Genomic DNA, 21,485 nt, shown 5'->3' with positions numbered 1-21,485 from the left:
TCAGTAATGTACATTATGATTTTGTTACATTTACTATTATGGTGGGGGTTATCAGTACATTTGAATGTAAAAAGATGATTTTGATTGTCAAAGTAGATTGGCAATAACATTATATCACTTAATAAAATACATTGTAATTAGCTGTAAAATATACAGGCACCAATATGCCATCCCAAAGTCAAGTCACTTTCATTTATATAGTACTTTTTACAAAACCGATTTTTTCCAAAGTAGTGAATGTGATAATACAGTTTACAGTGATAATAGGAAAGTAATGCAACAAAGATTGTTGTACAGCAGCTCTACTCCAGATTAAGTACGTTTTTATGCCTGAAACATTGTCACCATATTTTGTAATGTGAATTTCTAGCAACCACAGCTGCCAGTTTGTTTGTTTTTGGGTTTTTTTACCATCATTTTAACTGGATATTTGTATTAATGTAGATCAAGATGGTATTGGATGATAGTACCCCCCCCCCCCCCCCCACCCCCTTTATTAAATGAATGGTCACTCAATACATAATTCCCAATTATGTATTTGTTTCCATGCTTGTCTGTAACCATAGGACATAGCAGTTTAATCATTGTGTTCTGCACTTATCATGTAATCATCTTGTTTCATAACATGGTCTCACAAGCACCCGAATTCATCTCTTCATTTAGTCTTCGGCTGCTCTGGAACCTTAATCGCATAACATTCTGACATGAGGCAAGTTGCCTGAAGAGATCAGATGTCTGTTGAACTGGTTTATGCTGATTAGTTTAAAGTTGTTTTTAATTATTTTGTTTTTAAGAGAATGTTTCACAACAGTAGTGTTAGCAATTCTATGAATATTCATGCATTATTAATTTTGTGACACCACACACTGATACCAAAAAGTTTTTCTTTAGAAACACTGATGACTTGTTTGTCCAGTTTCTCTCTGATTTCTAAGAAGTGTGTGATGCCTGAGGAACATAGGTTTTCCTATATCTATAACCGGTTCTCTGGAAGTGGATTGAATGCCAGCCCTCTTTGGAAGACATGTTGCAATGAAGCAAACCAATGAAAAAATATATATTGCCTAAACACTGTCTTCCAGCTTTTTTTTTTTAAAAAGAAACATTCTCAAAGATATCTGTCTATTGTCTAGGCAGTGAGTAAAAATCCTGAGCGATCTCTAGTGACCATAGAAACATGGTTACCATGGGAACTTTCCATGTCTTTCCCACATATCGTACTAAACAAAATATTCAATATTCATGTTGGAGGGACTCCAGAAGTCTAGTGCGGGTCATAGCAGCTGTAGCTGTGTCCAATGATATTTGCCCTGAAATGCTGAACTGATATGAATATGTCAGTGGGAGAGCTTGCTGAGGAAATTGGTGTGCTGTCATATATGATTCTCCGCTTTAAGCTACACCTATACTGTTTTTGGATGAAAATAAATTCAGAGTGAGTGCACTGAGGAAGGAAGACACACACACACACACACACACACACACACACACACACACACACACACACACACACACACACACACACACACACACACACTTTGTAATGATGTTACTTTTGTAGGACATGCAGAAAGAAGTTAGCTTTATAGGTGGCAGGTGGCAGGTGCCAAAAACGCAGCCTCTTCTTAGGCTGAATGTATTCTCAGGTAACCTGATGTGGCTTACCTGGGATTTTCCTTTCATCTTTTGCTTAATATCTTGGAAAGAAACATTTATGGTTTTGCAGCTGTGTTACCATAGTGATGAGATTCAAATGTGCCCTATACATTTGTTTTGCTTGTGTTGCATTTGTTTATAATGTAAAGTTTCAGTTTTAAGATGTGAATTTATGGTGAATTGTTATGGTTGTGGATTTTACATACTGGTTGTTCTTTGGTCACTCAGTGAATATGGAAGATGTCTGCGAAGGTAGTCAGTGGAGGGACAATGAGCAGTTATACTCACAAGTATTAGGATGACAACTCTGTACAAGCAAAACTTGAGGGACAACTATGTGCAGATCACCTTATAAATGAATGCTTTTTGTTATGTTATAAAAAAAATGTGTGGGTGAAAATGAATTTGAGATAATTATATATATATATATATATATGATAGTCAATGAGGTTGGACCCCACTGACTGACTTTTATTGTTAAAGAAAAAAATGCATTATGGTGAATACATGTGAAACTAAAATTAAAGGTATGGTAGGTAATTTCTTTCTTAAAGGTACTGTATGTAGGAATAACAGCTAGTGGTTGAAATGGGGACTGCAGTTTAAAGTAAAAATATAGTTTGCCACCCCTGCCATCCGGCCATAGAGATTTTAGAAAGATGACGAGGCTTTTTAGATCTGGTAGAATCTGCGATTTCACTCTGACTCAGTTTGTTTGCTGGCTTCCATGGTAGCAATACGCTGTGTTTTCCTCCCTGTCGAAATACTATTGTGTAAATTGGCAATGTGCGTTATTGCACTGACCAAAGCAAAAAAAGACATTCCGTCACGGAATGCACATTTCAAATTATAATAACTGGCTGTAGCATAGGGCTGTAACGATTTGACCAAAAATAAAAACCTCGATTAATTGAACATTTGACCTCGATTACGATTAATGAACGATTATTTTGCTGCTTCTTTTTTTTTTGCCCTCATAAGTTTTTTGAGTAAGTTCCTGATAAGGTTTGTACTGTAAATATTTTCTACTATTAAAGGTGGATTTTTTTTTCTAATGAAAAAGTGCATTTCTTTGTGATTTTAAAATACTTGAAGGAAACGGTTCACTTTCAGCAGTTATTATCTATGGAGCAGATTTCTGTTTGTTGTACATCAGATACAGATAAATTAACACTGTAGGCCTACATTACATTTATTTGAATGCATTAATGAGAGAGTGATTGTGTGTGTGAATTACTCTTACTGTCTCTATTCATTATGAAGCTGTGGTTTGTACTTACTTCAAAGGTATTAAAATAACGGTTGAGTTTCTAAGCTACTTTAGTGACTTTACTTTAGTCACAGGACAGAATTGATCCTGCGTTTCTGTTCTCCTCTGCGCGCGATCTTCACGGGATGTGTGAGCTTCTGTCTGAGTGTTCGTTTGTCACAATAAATCAGGCATTAGTTCAACATAATAAACATCTGATGGTCGAAACTCGCTTTAATGTTCAAACTGACAGGGCTTAAACGACATACAAATGACAAAGCTTTGCGAGAACGCAGGTGAAAGAGATCTGCCTTCAGGGCGCGCGCGTTGTCGCGTTTAAACGCATTTACTTGACAAACTTTACAAGCACGAAAGTGAAAGTGGTTTCGGGGCTTGCGCGCGCCGTCTCTGTGTGTGTGTGTGTGTGTGTGTGTGTGTGTGTGTGTGTGTCAGCGCGTAGGCTATAAGAACAGCAATTAACTGACCTGTATAAACTGTGTAAAACATGCAGTTACTATAGTGATTCCGGGCATCTATATACACAGTTAACTGCTCCTGCATCTCTCTGTGTGGCTGCAAACTGCACTTGATGTGACTGACGGGGCGGAGTCACGTGAAAACCGAAATAACCGAGGTTAGAGGTTCTGAATGTCGGTTTCGGTTATGTTTCGATTAATCGTACAGGCCTACTGTAGTATTGTTTTTCAGAGAAACGAGTATATAAACTCAGCATGTTTCCTAAATATCTGCAAACATATAATGGTATATAAATATAATATAAATGTAATGCTTTAGTACCGTCAAAAACTTACATACAGCACCTTTAAACACTTTTTGAAAACTTTCTTCACATTCTGAAAGCAAACTAAAATAGAAGTGGTCTAAATATTAAATAAAAATAGAAAACATTTACATATATGTGGAAGTCTCAAAAGCAAAAAATGTTTGTCCAATCATTGCATTCGGGTCCGTCAGTGAATGTATTTTAATGCCTCTGCACCCTGCTCACACAGACATCACACATCATCAGCGCGTTTTGTAAGGCTAATGCAGAGTTGTACACAGTCACAGAGCGCCGCAAACAAACAGCAGCCGCCTTTTACAGGGCCTCCTGGACGAAAAACAACAAGCTTATGCTGTGTTCACAACCATTTCATAACCGTAATTACTAGGGATGCAACAATACAGTTAGTCCACGGTTCAATACATACCTCGGTTTTTTTAACCACGTTTTCGGTTCGGTTCTGATGGCTTGTCACAAGTGTTTTTGTTATTCTATTCTTAGGTGACAGGACCAGCAAGAGGTTAAGGTATAAAATATTATTGCAATACTCTTTCTTTATTTTACTTAAAAGACTTGGAAAAACCTTACTTAAACTTAAAACTTCACTTTAAAAAAACCCTTGTTCACATTCCTAGTGTATAGTATAATATAAAATAAATTACATTGGCAGCTCAGAGATGTACAGCAGCATTTAAGTATGAAATTGAATGAATAAATGTAAAAATAAACTACATAGACTTCACTACAAAATATACATTGATTCTTATTAAAGATACTGAATTAAAGTTTTTCAGTCAAGAGCAGCGAGTGATTTTCTCTTTGTCTTTTGATGTTTTATTAATAGTTCACTCAAAAATTTAAATGCTGTCATCGTTTACTCACGCTCAAGTTGTTTTAAACCTGAATAAAGTTCTTTCTTCTGTTGGACATAAAATATATTTTGAAGAATGTTGGAAACCAAACAGTTGCTGGTCACCATTGTAGGAAATAATAATATGGAAGTCAATGGCTACCATCAACTGTCTGTGTTCAACAGAAGAAATGAATACCGGTTTGGAACAACATTAGAGTGAGTAAATATTGACATCATTTTAGAGGTTAAGGACAAGCGGCAGCGTGTTCACTAGGCTGCGCTGCTGAAAATTTAAGACATGCCCGCATTTAATATACAGACACACGCCGATTTTACTTTCTCTTTAGTCATAACCGACTGTGTTTATGTAAACCTTGTGTGTATTTGACAGTATTAGCGCAGTCAGACTACTTAGTCCAGTAATCACGTGTTTGACAGGCTTTTAGTGCTCGTGCTTGGAAAAGTGCATGTTAAAACATTGCATAAGCACGCGAATGAAATGTTTAACCAGAAAGGCTTTAAAACGCATGCAAATAATAAACTTTTGTGATTGTGAATAACTGTAGTGTTCCGTGAGAATAACTCTACACTAACTTGTGATGTGAATGTATGTCGCGTTGTTCAGTATATTGGGATGGAGGCAAATGATAGAATGTGTAGAAAAAGAATTATTTAAATGCAAAACCGAAACACAAGCACGTATTGAACCATGAATGCCGTACCGAACGGTTCAATATTATATTGAGAATTGTGGCATCCCTAGTAATTACGAGATGGCAACCTGCTCTACCCTGAGCTGTTCCAAAGCTCTGATTTGCGTTTCTCTGGCAAGTGGCAACACTATCAACTGCGGTACAGTCAGGCGGTACAAGTCCGAGCTTTACATGAATTATTATTGTAATGTTATGTGTTTTGAGTAATTTAATGCTTTGCAGACTCTGCTGTGTGCGTTCATGTGTTTTGAAGGTGGCATGGCTTTGGACAGCCCTCTGAAGGGAGGGTGAGATCTTATGCTTTCAAAGCTAGCTTGCTATTGCTAGCCTCTATGATATTGCCTACCCTACCTTTAATACTAAAATCTATTTTTGTTGTTGCTGCTGTTTTTAAGTTAGGAAATGAAATCAGCTATGCTCATCACCAATCTCATTTGCTGTATATATAGACATAATACCACTGTAGTGAAAGAAAAGGAGAGAATACACATAGGTGCCACTTTTTTGTGTAGAAAGAGAACCTTTCACAGGTTCAGACAGAAAGTCCTTTGATTTTTTAATATCATCTGTGGACCAAGGGTGTGTGTAATAGCTAGAGGGGTTTCTTCAAAGGTTTTAGTGCATTTACAGAAGCAGTCTAGTTCCCTCTCTATCTTTTATAATATGATGAATTTTTCCATTTTTTTTCTCCACTAGGTTCATTATCCAGATGTGGAGAGAGTTGAGTGGCTAAATAAGGTGAGAGAAGTATGATATAATAATTCCCCGTCCTTGGTAAACATTATCCACCACTCGTATACATGTGTCTGCAGTCAATAATCTGGAATCCTGTCTCTCTCTCTCTCTCTCTCTCTCTCTCTCTCTCTCTCTCTCTCTCTCTCTCTCTCTCTCGCTCTCTGGTTTTACACTGGTGGTGATATAATCCAGTTCGCTATGCTCATGTTACATTACACATAGCAGTAATTTTACAGCCTCTGTGTGGGGAAGAAAAAAAAACCTCAGAGAAAATTTAGCCGTGTATAATCAGTGACTTTCTAAAATATTAATTGTACATATACATTCAGTGACTGCCAGTCACCATAAAACATGCTTGATTTGAATGTTTCATTGGCATCTTGCCCAGTGTTGTAATTTATGTACCTGAATGGCCTCATGCTTCTGCAAAGTATGTCTGCAACATTCAAAATAATGCAAAACTATTTACATGAAACACTGCAGAATCACTCATGTTTTTAAGCATGACAAAAGTGAGGATAAAAACTTGCATTGCACTGTATGCATCATACTAATATTACAACCTTACAATACAATATTACAACATTTTGAAGCACATAAATGTGATATGTACATCAAATAAATGTAAAAACATTGTACTATTAAGTCTCTTTTTTTGTCAGACTATCTACACCTCTAAGTTAGTTAAAAGGCTTGTAGACGTTATCTCTTTCTTTCAGACAAGTTAGCCTAAATTTAGTTTTTGATAATTCTGTTTGTGTCTTCCCAGTATGGCTTCCTGTTATGTTTTCATAGGAAATAGTTTCCAAATAGAAAATGTACAGTTAGTCAAGTTACAACATGCCCCAGGCCTGTTTAAACAAAACATGTGTACCTTTGTGTGATCTGCAAACTTAATATTTTGAAGTTTTTTAGCAAATGTAGTCAAGAAAGTAGCAAACAACATTTAAACTGCTTTGGTAATTAATGAGTTTTAAGTTGGCTTATTTATCACACTCAAGTTAGTGTCAGTAAGGAATGCAGATGCCTTAAGTGCCTCAGTTTTACTCAGTTGCTGAGCAGAAACATTCATTGCCTTTCAGACAGTGAAACAGATGTGGCCTTATGTGGGCCAGTTTGTGGAGAAGCTGTTAAAAGGAACAATCGAGCCAGCCATCAAAGAAGCCAATGCCCACCTCACTACATTCAGCTTCACCAAGATCGATCTTGGAGATAAGGTATGCACGCACACAGAGTTCTCACGGCCTATGAACATTCATCTCTCACAGAGGCCATCCTATTAGAGAAACATGTAATTCTCTGTTCATGATATTTAATATAACAGCAGTTAAGCCGGCTTGTCTTTTTCAGAGCTTTGGCCCACTATGACCCACACTTATGTACACAAACACATTGCGTGCTCTCATATATATTATTATTATTATATTATTATTTATTTATTTATTTCCCTCTGAATTAGTCTGATTTAACATGCCCGCCTGTTATTTAAAGGGTTAGTTCACCCAAAAATGAAAATAATGTCATTTATTACTCACCCTCATGCCGTTCCACACCCGTAAGACCTCCGTTCATCTTCAGAACACAAATTAAGATATTTTTGTTGAAATCCGATGGCTCAGTGAGGCCTGGATAGCCAGCAATGACATTTCGTCTCTCCTTCCATTAATCCATTAATTTACTAAAAACATATTTAAATCAGGTCATGTGAGTACTGTGCACGGCCCTGCATTCACTCAATATAAGAGCATGCGTACACTGTCCATGTGTATTATTGAAAGAATTGTCAATAATTGTCAATGTGTTCAGCTCAACCTCAATCAAGGAGTTTATAGCCATAAAAATATTTTAGCTTTATATTTTAATACTGTGTAAAATAGTCATATATTTGTAGGCACAATAGAAGTACAGAATGGCATGCTGTTGTACTCCATCACAGAAGGTTTTTGAACTTTCAAAGATCAATAATTAGATATCTAATACGTCTTCCCATCTTAAGTTAACTGCACATCAAAAGTGTTAACTTTTATCTAACCTGATTTTGTAGGTGTGTATTGCACACATATTTTTATATAATTTTTTTTTTCATTATTTGTCAATTTTGCCAATCGGAGCCAATTACATTGTGCTGGTGTTTTTGTGTGAACACCTGAGGCCTGATGTACAGTATACAAGTTGTGTATTTATGCACGTATACATGCAGGTATATACACTCACCTAAAGGATTATTAGGAACACCATACTAATACTGTGTTTGACCCCCTTTCGCCTTCAGAACTGCCTTAATTCTACGTGGCATTGATTCAACAAGGTGCTTAAAGCATTCTTTAGAAATGTTGGCCCATATTGATAGGATAGCATCTTGCAGTTGATGGAGATTTGTGGGATGCACATCCAGGGCACGAAGCTCCCGTTCCACCACATCCCAAAGATGCTCTATTTGGTTGAGATCTGGTGACTGTGGGGGCCATTTTAGTATAGTGAACTCATTGTCATGTTCAAGAAACCAATTTGAAATGATTCGAGCTTTGTGACATGGTGCATTATCCTGCTGGAAGTAGCCATCAGAGGATGTGTACATGGTGGTCATAAAGGGATGGACATGGTCAGAAACAATGCTCAGGTAGGCCGTGGCATTTAAACAATGCCCAATTGGCACTTAGGGGCCTAAAGTGTGCCAAGAAAACATCCCCCACACCATTACACCACCACCAGCCTGCACAGTGGTAACAAGGCATGATGGATCCATGTTCTCATTCTGTTTACGCCAAATTCTGACTCTACCATCTGAATGTCTCAACAGAAATCGAGACTCATCAGACCATGCAATATTTTTCTAGTCTTCAACTGTCCAATTTTGGTGAGCTCGTGCAAATTGTAGCCTCTTTTTCCTATTTGTAGTGGAGATGAGTGGTGCCCGGTGGGGTCTTCTGCTGTTGTAGCCCATCCGCCTCAAGGTGCGTGTTGTGGCTTCACAAATGCTTTGCTGCATACCTCGGTTGTAACGAGTGATTATTTCAGTCAAAGTTTATCTTCTATCAGCTTGAATCAGTCGGCCCATTCTCCTCTGACCTCTAGCATCAACAAGGCATGTTTGCCCACAGGACTGCAGCATACTGGATGTTTTACCCTTTCACACCATTCTTTGTAAACCCTAGAAATGGTTGTGTGTGAAAATCCCAGTAACTGAGCAGATTGTGAAATACTCAGACCGGCCCGTCTGGCACCAACAACCATGCCACGCTCAAAATTGCTTAAATCACCTTTCTTTCCCATTCTGGCATTCAGTTTGGAGTTCAGGAGATTTTCTTGACCAGGACCACACCCCTAAATGCATTGAAGCAACTGCCATGTGATTGGTTGATTAGATAATTGTATTAATGAGAAATTGAACAGGTGTTCCTAATAATCCTTTAGGTGAGTGTACATCGATCAGGCAAAACATTATGACAGGTAAAGTGAATAACACTGATTATCTCTTCATAACGGCACCTGTTAGTGGGTGGGATATATTAGGCAACAACATTTTGATCTCAAAGTTGATGGCTGTGTCCGAAAACCTAGACAGCTGACTTGTTGCCTCGCTGCCTTATCAGGCAATGACTTTGTGGATGATAGAAAACTTTCGGACAGACTTCTAAAGAATTTAATGATCTATAGCAAAATAGAGAGCTTTGGTGAGAACTAAATATTCAATTACTACATTAGTAATTTCTCGCTAGAATTGACATCAGAAGTGTGAAATGTTGGTCAAAAACTTACATTTACACAAACTGTCCAACAAATGCAACTTTCGGGTTCCATCTTTTTCTAGCTCAACTGTCACAGAATGGAACGCACAGGATTGTGGGAAATCAAAGGCAGTGAAGGATACATTTATGCTGCCTTCAAAACTCGATTAGATGAAGGTATCTCAGGAGACAGGAAGTGAAGCTAACATTAGATTCGGAGGTGCCTTGATGCCTTCCTACCTTTAAATGTGTCCTCCGAAGGCAGCATTTTCCAGGTTTCGGACACAGTCTGCATGTTAGAAGCAGGAAAAATGGGCAAGTGTAAGGATTTGAGTTTGACAAGGGCCAAATTGTGATGGCTAGAAGACTGGGTCAGAGCATCTCCAACACTCCCGCTCTTGTGGGGTGTTCCCGGCCTGCAGTGGTCAGTATCTATCAAAAGTGGTCCAAGGAAGGAGCAGTGGTGAAATTGCTACAAGAAGTTGTCAGAATACACAGTGCATACGTAGTTTGTTGCGTATGAGGCTGCATAGCCACAGACCAGTCAGGGTGCCCATTCTAACCCCTATCCACCACCGAAAGCGCCAACAGTGGCACGTGAGCATCAGAACTGGACCACGGAGCAATGGAATAAGGTGGCCTGGTCTGATGAATCACGTTTTCTTTTACATCACGTGGATGGCCTGGTGCGTGTGCGTCGCTTACCTGGGGAACAAATGGCACCAGGATACATTATGGGAAGAAGGCAAGCCGGCGGAGGCAGTGTGATGCTTTGGGCAATGTTCTGCTGGGAAACCTTGGGTCCTGCCATCCGTGTAGATGTTATTTTGACACTTACCACCTACCTAAGCATTGTTGCAGACCATGTACACCCTTTCATAGAAACGGTATTCCCCGGTGGCTGTGGCCTCATTTTGCACGATAATGCATCCTGCCACAAAGCAAAAATGGTTCAGGAATGGTTTGAGGAGCACAACAACGAGTTTGAGGTGTTAACTTGGCCTCCAAATTCCCCAGATGTTGTGCTGAACAAACGAGTCCGATCCATGGAGACCCCACCTCACAATGTACAGGGCTTAAAGGCTCTGCTGCTAACATCTTGGTGCCAGATACCACAGCACACCTCCTGGGGTCTTGTGGAGTCCATGGGTGCGTCTCAATCAGCTCTATAGTTTAGTAGTCAGGGCACTGATCAGGAAATAAGTCAATGGGCTGACTCCCTGATCAGTGCCCTGACTATTGTGCTGGGGAGCTTAGCCGACGGCTCAGGGCTGTTTTGGCAGCAAAATGGGGACCAACATAGTAATCGTAATGTTATGCCTGATCGGTGTATGCATGTTATTTTTAAAATGTTTTTACAACAATTATTTACACTGCAAAAATAAGGCCCATCTGTTTCCATAAAAAATATATAAACATCCTAATATATATGTTTACCTTATAGGCGAAATTGCATACATTTGAAATGTTATGTGTTTAAAACAGAGATTAAGTATTTTCTAAAAACCTTCTCTGAACAGTATTGTATAAAATTTCTATGTATTTATTTATTCTAAAACAAGACAAGGATAGTGAATGATTTTTAGTAATGTAATGTGATGGCACAAATATATAGTCATATTTTCCTTTCTCCTTATAGTCTTGTATCGTTAAACATGGTATCACATAGATGGGAATATTCATATGGAAATGATATGCAGATGAGGATATGCATAGTAAAACTAGGCATTGTAAGCTCGATATATGTTAATATAAGTTACTTCGGGGAGAAAATGGGATGGAGATCTTCCGCTGACTGGGTTTTAAAAAGGGAATTTTGTGCAGGTTGAATCTTTTCAAACTTTTAGGATGAAATCTACGGAAACTTTTATACCCTGAGATGGTAGGTTACTGTAGCGGACAGCCTTTTTTGCTCTTAAAGCCTTTGTAAGAGGCTGTGCTTTAGCAGACCGCTGCTATAAGAAACAGTACACACACTTCACACAACTGTGTAAATATAACTAAGCATTAATTCAAAAGCCACTTCAAACATTTAATTATGAAAAACATGTATTTGCCTTATGCAGCAGTTCACAATGGGATTGGATGCTATTATACCCTATGAGGGCATGAAACAGGCATGCATGGTGTTGGCTTTTTATCAGCAAGTAAAATGTATACACAAATTGTTCACATCATTTTTCGTAGGGAATGTATAAATAAGTGATATGAAAGCCAATACGGGATCATTTCTGATAATATTCTGATATTACATTGATCTATTTAGTTTGAACTATGTTTCATTGAAAGACTGTGTATGTTTCGTGGACCATCTTGCATATTTTATTGAAGATAAGCCATTGCTTAACTACTTGCACTAAAAAGCTTTATATTGCATCAGGAGTAGGAAGGTTGACGTAAGAAATTTAAACCTTTTGGAAAAGCTGACCAGCTGTCAGATGGAAATAGTTTATGTTGTCAGGGCTCTGTGGAGGAATGCATGCTGGTTAAAGTAATGGCAACCCCTGATGGGGCATCTGTGCTCATCTCTGTCACAGCCTCTCAGGATCAATGGGGTCAAAGTTTACTCTGAGAACGTGGACAAACGGCAGATCATCATGGACCTTCAGATCAGGTGACATCACTTTGATAAGCCTTTCTGACATCTTTTGATCATCATCCTGGTCATGCCACAGTTTTTATTATTTGTCTGTTCTCTTACAGCTACGTTGGAAATACTGAAATCGATGTGGATATCAAAAGGTACTACTGTAGAGCAGGGATCAAAAGTATACAGGTATATTGTTTTATTTTCTCATAAAACATTTTAGAGTGACATTCTCTTCTCTTGTGTCACATAAAGCAGTAGGATTGCATTTTCCACTATTTGTACACAACAGATATACATAAGCTCTGTTATGGCATTTTGAGTTTGTCTCCATGACCCAATGGATTATGTTAGCCAAGGCCAGAGAATTAATTTGTTGGATACAGAGAAGCTCTTTCCTATATTGTGATGCAACCACGTGTTTCATGGAAGGAATTCCGTCAACTGAACAGAGCCTATTTTTACAGAAAGGGTGTGCGTATTTATAGGAAGGCGTGTAACCAAATACTGAAATGCCCTTGTACAGTTTGTAATGTAGGATCAGATATATACACGCATGCTCACACAATGACCGTTTTGTGCATGATTTATGGAGTTATTTCATTCTCTCGCATTAAACACATAGTAGAATAATCTCTCTGTGTGACAGCATGCTGTGTTTATGTATGATGTATTTTTTACTGTGCAAGGTCTAAATACCTGAAGAGAGCTATCTGTTAGCATTCCCAACCACATCTATGATCGTTGCACAGGGAAGTGTGCCACCTTTTCTTCATGGACACTCAGTTCCAGGAACAATTGAGACATAATAAAAAAAATAACAGTCCATTTCATGGTTTTAAGAGCCCTCATGAAATAATGAGTCACTGGTAAAAGATGTACAATCATTTTAATGAAATACTTTTGTGTTACAAGGTGTCATCAAATTGTTGGAATTGCGTGTATTCAAATTATTATATAAGTTTATTTATTCAGAACCTTTCATATGCAATGGTAATTCAAAGTGATTTACATAAGGCTGATTAAAAATATTCATAAACATTACCTAAGTTATGAAAAATAAGCAATAAAAAGAGTAATACAATATTAAATTGTTGTACACAAAATATTGAACAGTTTTTTACATTTGGGCTTATTGCGTGCTTATTTTTCAGTTCTTTTTCACTGATTATTATTACCATCTACTGAGCTTTTCACAGTGTTATAATGCTATGACATACTCAAGCCACTATACAGTCAGAAAAAGCCCTTAATAGGTACATTGCCTGATATAACCTCTTCCACTCTGTTATGATTCCATAAAGGACTGCTTGAGGAAGGACATTCCTTTGAGTTATTTGTTCTCATTAGCAGCTCTTTGGTCAATAATAATTGTTCAAATCAGAAGTTCAAAATTCTGTTTCCTTAAAGCTGAAGGGAGGGTTGTAAAGGTAAATATATCACCGAGCATGTGCAGTTCTGTCAGAAGAAGAATAAATAAATGCATCAGTATCGAGATCCTGAAACATTCATCATCAGCCTTAGGCGCTTAGTGGTGAGTTTGCCAGTGCTGCTCTCTCTCACTGCAAAAATGTTCTTGTTTGTTGTTTTCCAGAAAAGTTAATCATTCTTAGAACATGATAGGTTTACAAACAATGTTTCAATTTGCATAAGCAATAAAGACTTAATGTCTTGTTTACTGGTAAATAAGACAAAAATATTATGAAAATGCAGTCTTGTCATTCCATGTGAGGATTCCTAGGCTGATTGTGGTAAAGTAATGAAATTGGGTTGTTCTTAACCTCTTAACTGTCACCCCCCTTTTTGAGAATACACATGAAAATGCACTATCCAAACTTAAAGGGCTGTAATTCAAGAATGCTTTGGAATATAGACCAAAGTTTGGTCTCGTTTTAAAGACGACGTTCTGCAGATTATTGCTGAAGTGAAAGCAATTCAAAATATGAAAGTATGAAATAGTTATGGAAGTTTAAATTTACTGTAAATGAAAAATACTTTACTAAATATTTTTTATTTCATATAAAATATATATTTTACAAAAAAGCATTTACTATAAAATTACTATAAAATCAAAGCCATATGTCTAACCAATTTGTGTTCCAAATTTGAAGTTGATATCACAAAAATTGAAGTCCCCATGAGATTTTGTTTAGGGTGCTGTACCAAAAATAGCCACCGGGTGTCATTCAAATTCCATTTATTGTTGTTTTGATGCATTTTCCTGTAAATTTCTGTCCAAATATTACTTCCATCACAAAACAGTCACCAAATATGGACCCTTGAGACTCAGACCTTTCCGACAATATGCGTTTTGTCAAGATTGGAAAAGATTTTGAATATAAAGTAGTTAAAATAATTGTTGTAATATGAAACATGACAGCGCCCACTAGGGGAGGAGCCCACTAGAATAATTTAGAGTAACGTTTCCATGGCAACACAATGTCCGATTTCAAAACGGTTTTCACAGGATGAATTTTGAGTTTGTAAGCTTTCAAATGATACCTAATTTGTGATAATTACTTAAATATATGATATGAAAAAAAGGCGATCAAAAAAAGAGCACCAGGCGTCCCACCTGTGGGACGGTGACAGTTAAAGGGTTAATTAAAGTAGCAATGCTTTTATCAATATCATATGATGAATTTTAATTGAGCTATTTTAATTCAAGACATTTCATGTTGCCTTAATAGGAATAGGATACACACCAAACCTCTAGCAAGAATCCTTACCAGTGTTTCAACATTTAATGTAATGTCTCTCTCTCTCTCTCTGTGTATGTACATGGCCGCATGTATGAATAGCTACATGGAGTTCTGCGCGTGATTCTTGAACCACTTTTGGGGAATATGCCGCTGGTTGGTGCTCTATCCCTCTTCTTCCTCAAGAAGCCAGTGAGTTTACAAATCTATTCCCTTTTTTTCTACATTTGCTGCCTGTTTTCCTAAAAACGTTTTACCATCACAAACAAGCTTCTTCTTTGAGTTGTTGTTGTTTTCATTTAGCATGCATGATCCAACCCAATTGTTTGTTATTCTGTTTGCAAGCTCAAGGTGCTACTCCAGGTTTCTACTGTACATAAAAAGGTGCGGGTGATTGTTAGGCCTAGAAAAGATGCATCTCAAGCAAGGAGTGTCTTAAAGGTATAGTTCGCCCAAAAATTAAAATTAGCCCATGATTTACTCACCCTCAAGTCATCCTAAGTGTATATGACATTCTTCTTTCAGACGAATACAATCAGAGGTATATTAAAAAAGTCCTGGCTAATCCAAGCTTTATAATGGCACTAATTGTTGCTCTGTTTTTGAAGTCCATAAAAAATGCATTTGTCCGTCAAATAACCCGCTCCACACAGCTCTGGGGGGTTAATAAAGGCCTTCTGAAGCAAATCGATGCGTTTGTGTAAGAAAAATATCCATATTTAAAACTTTATAAAGTAAAGTTTCGGCCGATCGCCTTCTGTATTCAATTTATGGAAAAAGTGTTGAAAGTGCCTCTCTTAGTTCAAAATGCTTACGCTACGTCTGACGAGCGTAACTTGTAGTGTAAGCATTTTGATTTGCAGAGGCACTTTCAACACTTTTCCCATAAATTGAATATGGAAGGCGATCGGCCGAAACTTTACTTTATAATTATGGATATTTTTCTTACACAAACGCATCGATTCGCTTCAAAAGGCCTTTATTAAAGGTCCCGTTTTTCTTGTTTTTTTGAAGCTTTGATTGTGTTTACAGTGTACAATATAACATGTGTTCATGTTTCATGTGTAAAAAAACACAGTATATTTCACACAATTTACTTATCTGTATACCGCTGTTTTCACTGTCCTCAAAACATCCTGAGAATTTCCTCGTTCTATGAAGTCCCTCCTTCAGAAATACGTAACGAGTTCTGATTGTGCCAGCGGTTCCCGTGTTGTGATTCGACAGCAGCTTAGCACACGTTGCCCGAGAAGTTCACGCCTCTTACCATAACGGGGAGATGAACGCGCTCAAACTACAGCCCCTGAAGGCCAAACAAAGGTGATTTGACTCCGGGATGAAAATAACAGCGTCTGATGGAGACAAACGCAACCGAACCGAACCGAACCGAACGCAACACTCCCTCTTCTCCACGAGGGAGCAACAAGACCACGCCCCCTTTTTCGCGTATTCTTGTGGGCGGAGGTTAGTCAACAAACTGTTCTACTGACGTAATTAAAGCAGGAAATACCAGGATGTAGTCCAAACTGGCCGTTCGCTGTAGGCTTTGAAAGGGAACTTCTGTTAAATAAAATATCTCGCATGGCATTGAACTTTGAGCTTTATAATTTTACAGGTTTTATTTATGCTCTAACAGCAACATTACACACTAACTAAAGTTTGAAAAATGGGATCACGAAGAACAGGACCTTTAACCCCCCAGAGCCGTGTGGAACACGTAATTTGACGGACAGAACAGAACAACAATCGCTGCCATTATAAAGCTTGGATTAGCCTGGACTTTATTAATATAACTCAGATTTTATTCGTCTGAAAGAAGAATGTCATATACAACTGGGATGACTTGAGGGTGAGTAAATCATGGGCTAATTTTCATTTTTGGATGAACTAAACCTTTAAGAATGTCTTACGAGGAAACTACCAGATAAGGTTGTGAATGCTGAAAGAAGATAAGGCAAACAATCAGAAGTCAAGGCTGACTTGTTCTTGTTAAAAAGCAGGAAATATTTTCACTTTGTTTTTGAAGTGTATCATAGAGTCAGATAAGGTAATTCAGAAGAAGGTCAGTTGCAAGTAGTTTTTTATCTACAGATGTTGTAAGAATACTTGGTGGATGGGAACGAATCAAAGAACTCAAAAGGTGTTTCTGTGGAATAATAAAGATATTTTGAAGAACAGTAGGAACCAATCAACATTGGAGCTCAAATTACTTCCATTGTATGGACAAAATGTCTTATTTTAGTTTCACAGAAACAGGTTTGGAATGATGTGATGACAGAAATTTCATTTTTGTATGAACTATTCCTTTAATTTGCCTATAAAACCACAAAGATCTATTGCTTTAAAGATTGTCCTCATCTTCCATGTTTTTTCCCCACACACTCCATGAAATGCATTTTAGTGGCCTGAGGATATTTCATCATTTTTAGAGACACATTTGTGACCCTGGGTCACAAAACCAGTCATAAGGGTACATTTGTTTTAAATTGAGAGTCATACATCACCTGAAATAAATAAGCTTTCCATTGATGTATGGTTTGTTAGGATAGGACAATATCTGGCCGAGATATAACTATTTGAGAATCTGAGGGTGCAAAAAAATCTAAATATTGCGAAAATCGCCTTTAAAGTTGTCTCAATGAAGTCCTTAGCAATGCATATTACTAGTATTAATAATTTTTGTATATATTTGCGGTAGGAAATTTACAAAATAACTTCATGGAACATGATCTTTACTTAATATCCTAATGATTTTTAGCATAAAAGAAAAATCAATCATTTTGACCCATACAATGTATTGTTGGCTATTGCCACAAATATACCTGTGCGACTTATGACTGGTTTTGTGGTCCAGGGTCACATTTGGTGAGCTAGGGTGTCTTCTTCTCAATCACTTCAGAAGATTCAGTGGCAGTAACATGTAAGAACATATTGGGAGTGCAACTGATGGTCATTTGCTGTAATAATAAATAATAATAATTAATTACATTTATATAGCGCTTTTCTAGGCACTCACTTAAAGCGCTTTTACATAGAAGGGGGGAATCTCCTCAACCACCACCAATGTACAGCATCCACCTGGATGATGCGACGGCAGCCATATTGCGCCAGTACGCCCACCACACACCAGCTGATTGGTGGAGAGGAGACTGAGGGATGATACCAATCGTATATATATTTGGGGATGATTAGGAGGCCATGATGGACAGGGGCCAATGGGCAAATTTTTGGCCAGGATTTTTATTGACCACAGAGAGTCAGGACCTCGGTTTAACGTCTCATCCGAAGGACGGTGCTTGTTACAGTATAGTGTCCCCATCACTATACTGGGGCGTTAGGACCCACACAGACCACAGGGTGAGCACCCCCTGATGGCCTCACTAACACCTCTACCAGCAGCTACCTAGTTTTCCCAGTTTGGTCTCCCATCCAGGTACTAACCAGGCTCAGCCCTGCTTAGCTTCAAATACATGTATACGCGCATTGTCTACATATAAACAATGTGTATCATATTGAATATAGAAAAGTATGCTGATGCCGTGTGAGCCAATGCCACATCCAATCTAAAAAAATATGCCGATATGCTCTACGTACTGGACAAGAGGTCGTACTGCTGGACACTGACTGTATAGTCAATAGCTGTATAGTAATAGAAAAAGAGAAAGTTCCTAAAGACATTTTTCTCTTGCAGAACTGTATGATTGAGACTATTTAAAGCAGCATAAAATGATCTCAACAGCTCTACCATGTGCTTAGCAGTGGCAGACTGTCAGCTGCACTGACCCAGATTCTAGAGTCTGTCAGTACCAGATTAGTAGCAGTGCTAATTTCACAGCAGGTCATCTGCTGCTGTTTTTGAATGTAGGCTTGAATGAGGCAGGTGTAGCAAAACTGAATGGATGTGAGTGCTGTGTGAAGTGTCCTGTAGACTGACTGTAGTTTGATGATGCACTGCAGAGGTGGCTTCTCTTCAGATTTTCCTCCTGCAGTCTGCGCGACACTGAAACAAACATACAGAGGGAAACATTTTTCGATTGCATCTGTCCCCATTTTAATGGATGGTGTCTATTTCTTTACTTTATTTTCTTTCCTTCATTGCCTCTTTCTTTATCATTTATATGCTGACACAGGGACACTGATTGTTTTCATCATCATAGTAACTAACAGTACATACATAGATACTGTAGTGTTGTTATTTATGTGCTGGCTTTACAGTGGGACTTGACACCCATGTTAATAATATTAAATTACTGCCACAGGGATGTTCAGAGGTTATTTTGTTGTTCTTGTTTTGTCTTTTTGTGCTACCTTTTTGTGATTGTTTCTCTCCTCTGAACAGATATACCTGTATTTCTCTCTCTCTCTCTCTCTCTCTCTCTTTCTCTCTCTCTTTCTCTCATTTAGCTGTTGGACATAAACTGGACAGGCCTCACAAACATACTGGACATTCCAGGGCTTAAGTAAGTTATTTTTTTCCTCCTACAATGGATTATAGCTGTACTTACTAAGATGAAAGTCAACGTATCTTATATAGCCTCTTTTTTGTTTTTCTTCATTTAGTTGTACTTTGTTGTTTGTTCATGTATGTATTATGCATGAAGATTCAGAGTACCCATTTTTCCAGGAAAACAATGTTTTCAAATCGCCTAAATGTCCACTGTAATGCCAGATTAGAGAGATCCTTAATGTGTTGGTGTAACATACTGTCTGCTGTAAACAGTTGGAGCAGATTCATGAGGGTTGCACCTCAGGATGTGCTGATCATGCACATATACACACACACACACACACACACACACACACACACACACACACACACACACACACACACACACACACACACACACACACACACACACACACACACACACACACACACACACAGACAGAGGTGGGTGATTACATATCTCTAGCTCTTCCCTAACAGAGGCTACAGAGTTTAAATCTGTATGTATTTATTTTGTCTATTTATTTATCTGTGTATTGTTTTTTTATGTATCATGTTTCTGAAAAGCTGAATAATTGCACTAGTTGAGGCTGTTTGGGAGCTTGATCTCATGATAATCCTTATTGCACGCAAAGCAATACCAAAATCACCATTAGACTGGGGCTATTAGCACTGCAGCACTGATTGTGCTGGTTCTTGGGCTATTAAAGTTTATTGGTGCTGCTTTGGATTTTCACTGCACAAAGAAAGTGCTGCTCCCATGTCAGCCATGTTTCTTGCATCATATAGCTAATGTAAGACTGAAGAAAAGTCTGAGAGGCAACCATAATACCCCAAAGCAGTGTAATTCTGTGCTGTATATCTGTAGTGTCCCACTGTTGAGTGATTGTTGTAGCCTCAGAGAGTGCTATGCTTGCATTATGAAGATGTTTGGGGAACTGCATCTGCTTGGCAAGCAAATCAATAAGAGAGTTATGATCGTCATTAATGCTTTCATTTTTTCTATGGTGTTTATTATTTCTGTCAAGCGTATTGTGTTACCCGGTGAATGTTTGTTATTTTATTAGGAAGTAATTCACAGTAAATCTGCCTTTTACCACAGCACTCTAAAATTTGAGAGATTAAATGTCAAGTGTTGCTGACAAGAGAGATAAGAAAGTAATTTAGACAGAAATGGGGAATAATAGATTTTGAGGGGAATGTAACGGGGGGAACAATATAGTTGAAATAAATATAGCAGATGAAGGTTTTAACCAGGCTAAAGAGGAGAGATTTTTAAAACTAAATTAATTTGACTTTCCATTGGGTTTTTGGTGAATATTAAGTATTTTATCTTCATGAAATACAATTTTTACCTTGTGCATCCCCCATGCAATGCTCTTAATTGATGTGTCTAATGGCCATAGGGGTTTAGGGACACCTTTTGAGAAGGCTTTTATTTACTTGGACATAATTGAAAGTAGTTACTTAAGATAAACTTTATATTTGATGTTGATATGTCAAGTTTTGAACTTTCTTGATGTATTCTAAGTTTGCAACTTACATCTGCATCAGGCTGGTTCAAGTAGTATTCTTTGCTTTTTTTGTTTAGTGTCGTGTTTCATTTCCATGTAGATGAGCTATGTTTCAGGAAACTGAAAATTTCTGTTTTTGTAATGCTGCGATATCCTGATGTTTTTCTTCATAGCTTCTTGGGTGACTTTTATACTTCTTTTATGTTTTTGAGCATTGACCTGCACATTGCCATGGGACAATCCTAATTATGACTTCATATAATGCTAATATTGACTGGATAATGATATTAATATTAAATGAATGATGAAGAATGTTATTATATTAATGGAATAAGCTGAATGTAATATACACTGTAAAAACAAACCTACTCTTGAATCTACTCAATAAAATTGAGGTAACAATTTGCACGTAATTTGTTTGGGTAGATTTCATCCCATGTGTTGAATAAACACTTCCTCAATTTAACAGCTACGACACATTAAAATAAATGAGGTAAACTCTATTTATCTATTTGTCAAC

The 21,485-nt window shown here is 37.7% G+C and overlaps 1 protein-coding gene across 9 annotated transcripts in view; it reads left to right on the top strand.

Annotated features, from left to right (window-relative positions):
• Positions 1-21,485, top strand: part of esyt2b (extended synaptotagmin-like protein 2b) — a 79,261-nt gene that overhangs the window by 1,534 nt on the left and 56,242 nt on the right. For all 9 annotated transcript variants that reach the window (XR_013815331.1, XR_013815332.1, XR_013815333.1 and 6 more), the window contains exons 2-7: positions 5,952-5,993; positions 7,073-7,207; positions 12,256-12,332; positions 12,422-12,494; positions 15,107-15,196; positions 19,409-19,464. Coding sequence is in view for 4 of the 9 variants with exons in the window: in XM_079801192.1 (XP_079657318.1) it covers positions 5,952-5,993; positions 7,073-7,207; positions 12,256-12,332; positions 12,422-12,494; positions 15,107-15,196; positions 19,409-19,464 (473 nt within the window). In the remaining 5 variants the exon portion in view is untranslated. The remainder of the gene's footprint in view (positions 1-5,951; positions 5,994-7,072; positions 7,208-12,255; positions 12,333-12,421; positions 12,495-15,106; positions 15,197-19,408; positions 19,465-21,485) is intronic.

This window comes from Gobio gobio (assembly GCF_949357685.1).
Source record: "Gobio gobio genome assembly, chromosome: 2".
Lineage (NCBI taxonomy): Eukaryota > Metazoa > Chordata > Actinopteri > Cypriniformes > Gobionidae > Gobio > Gobio gobio.
This window is presented reverse-complemented; position numbering and strand designations above follow the sequence as displayed.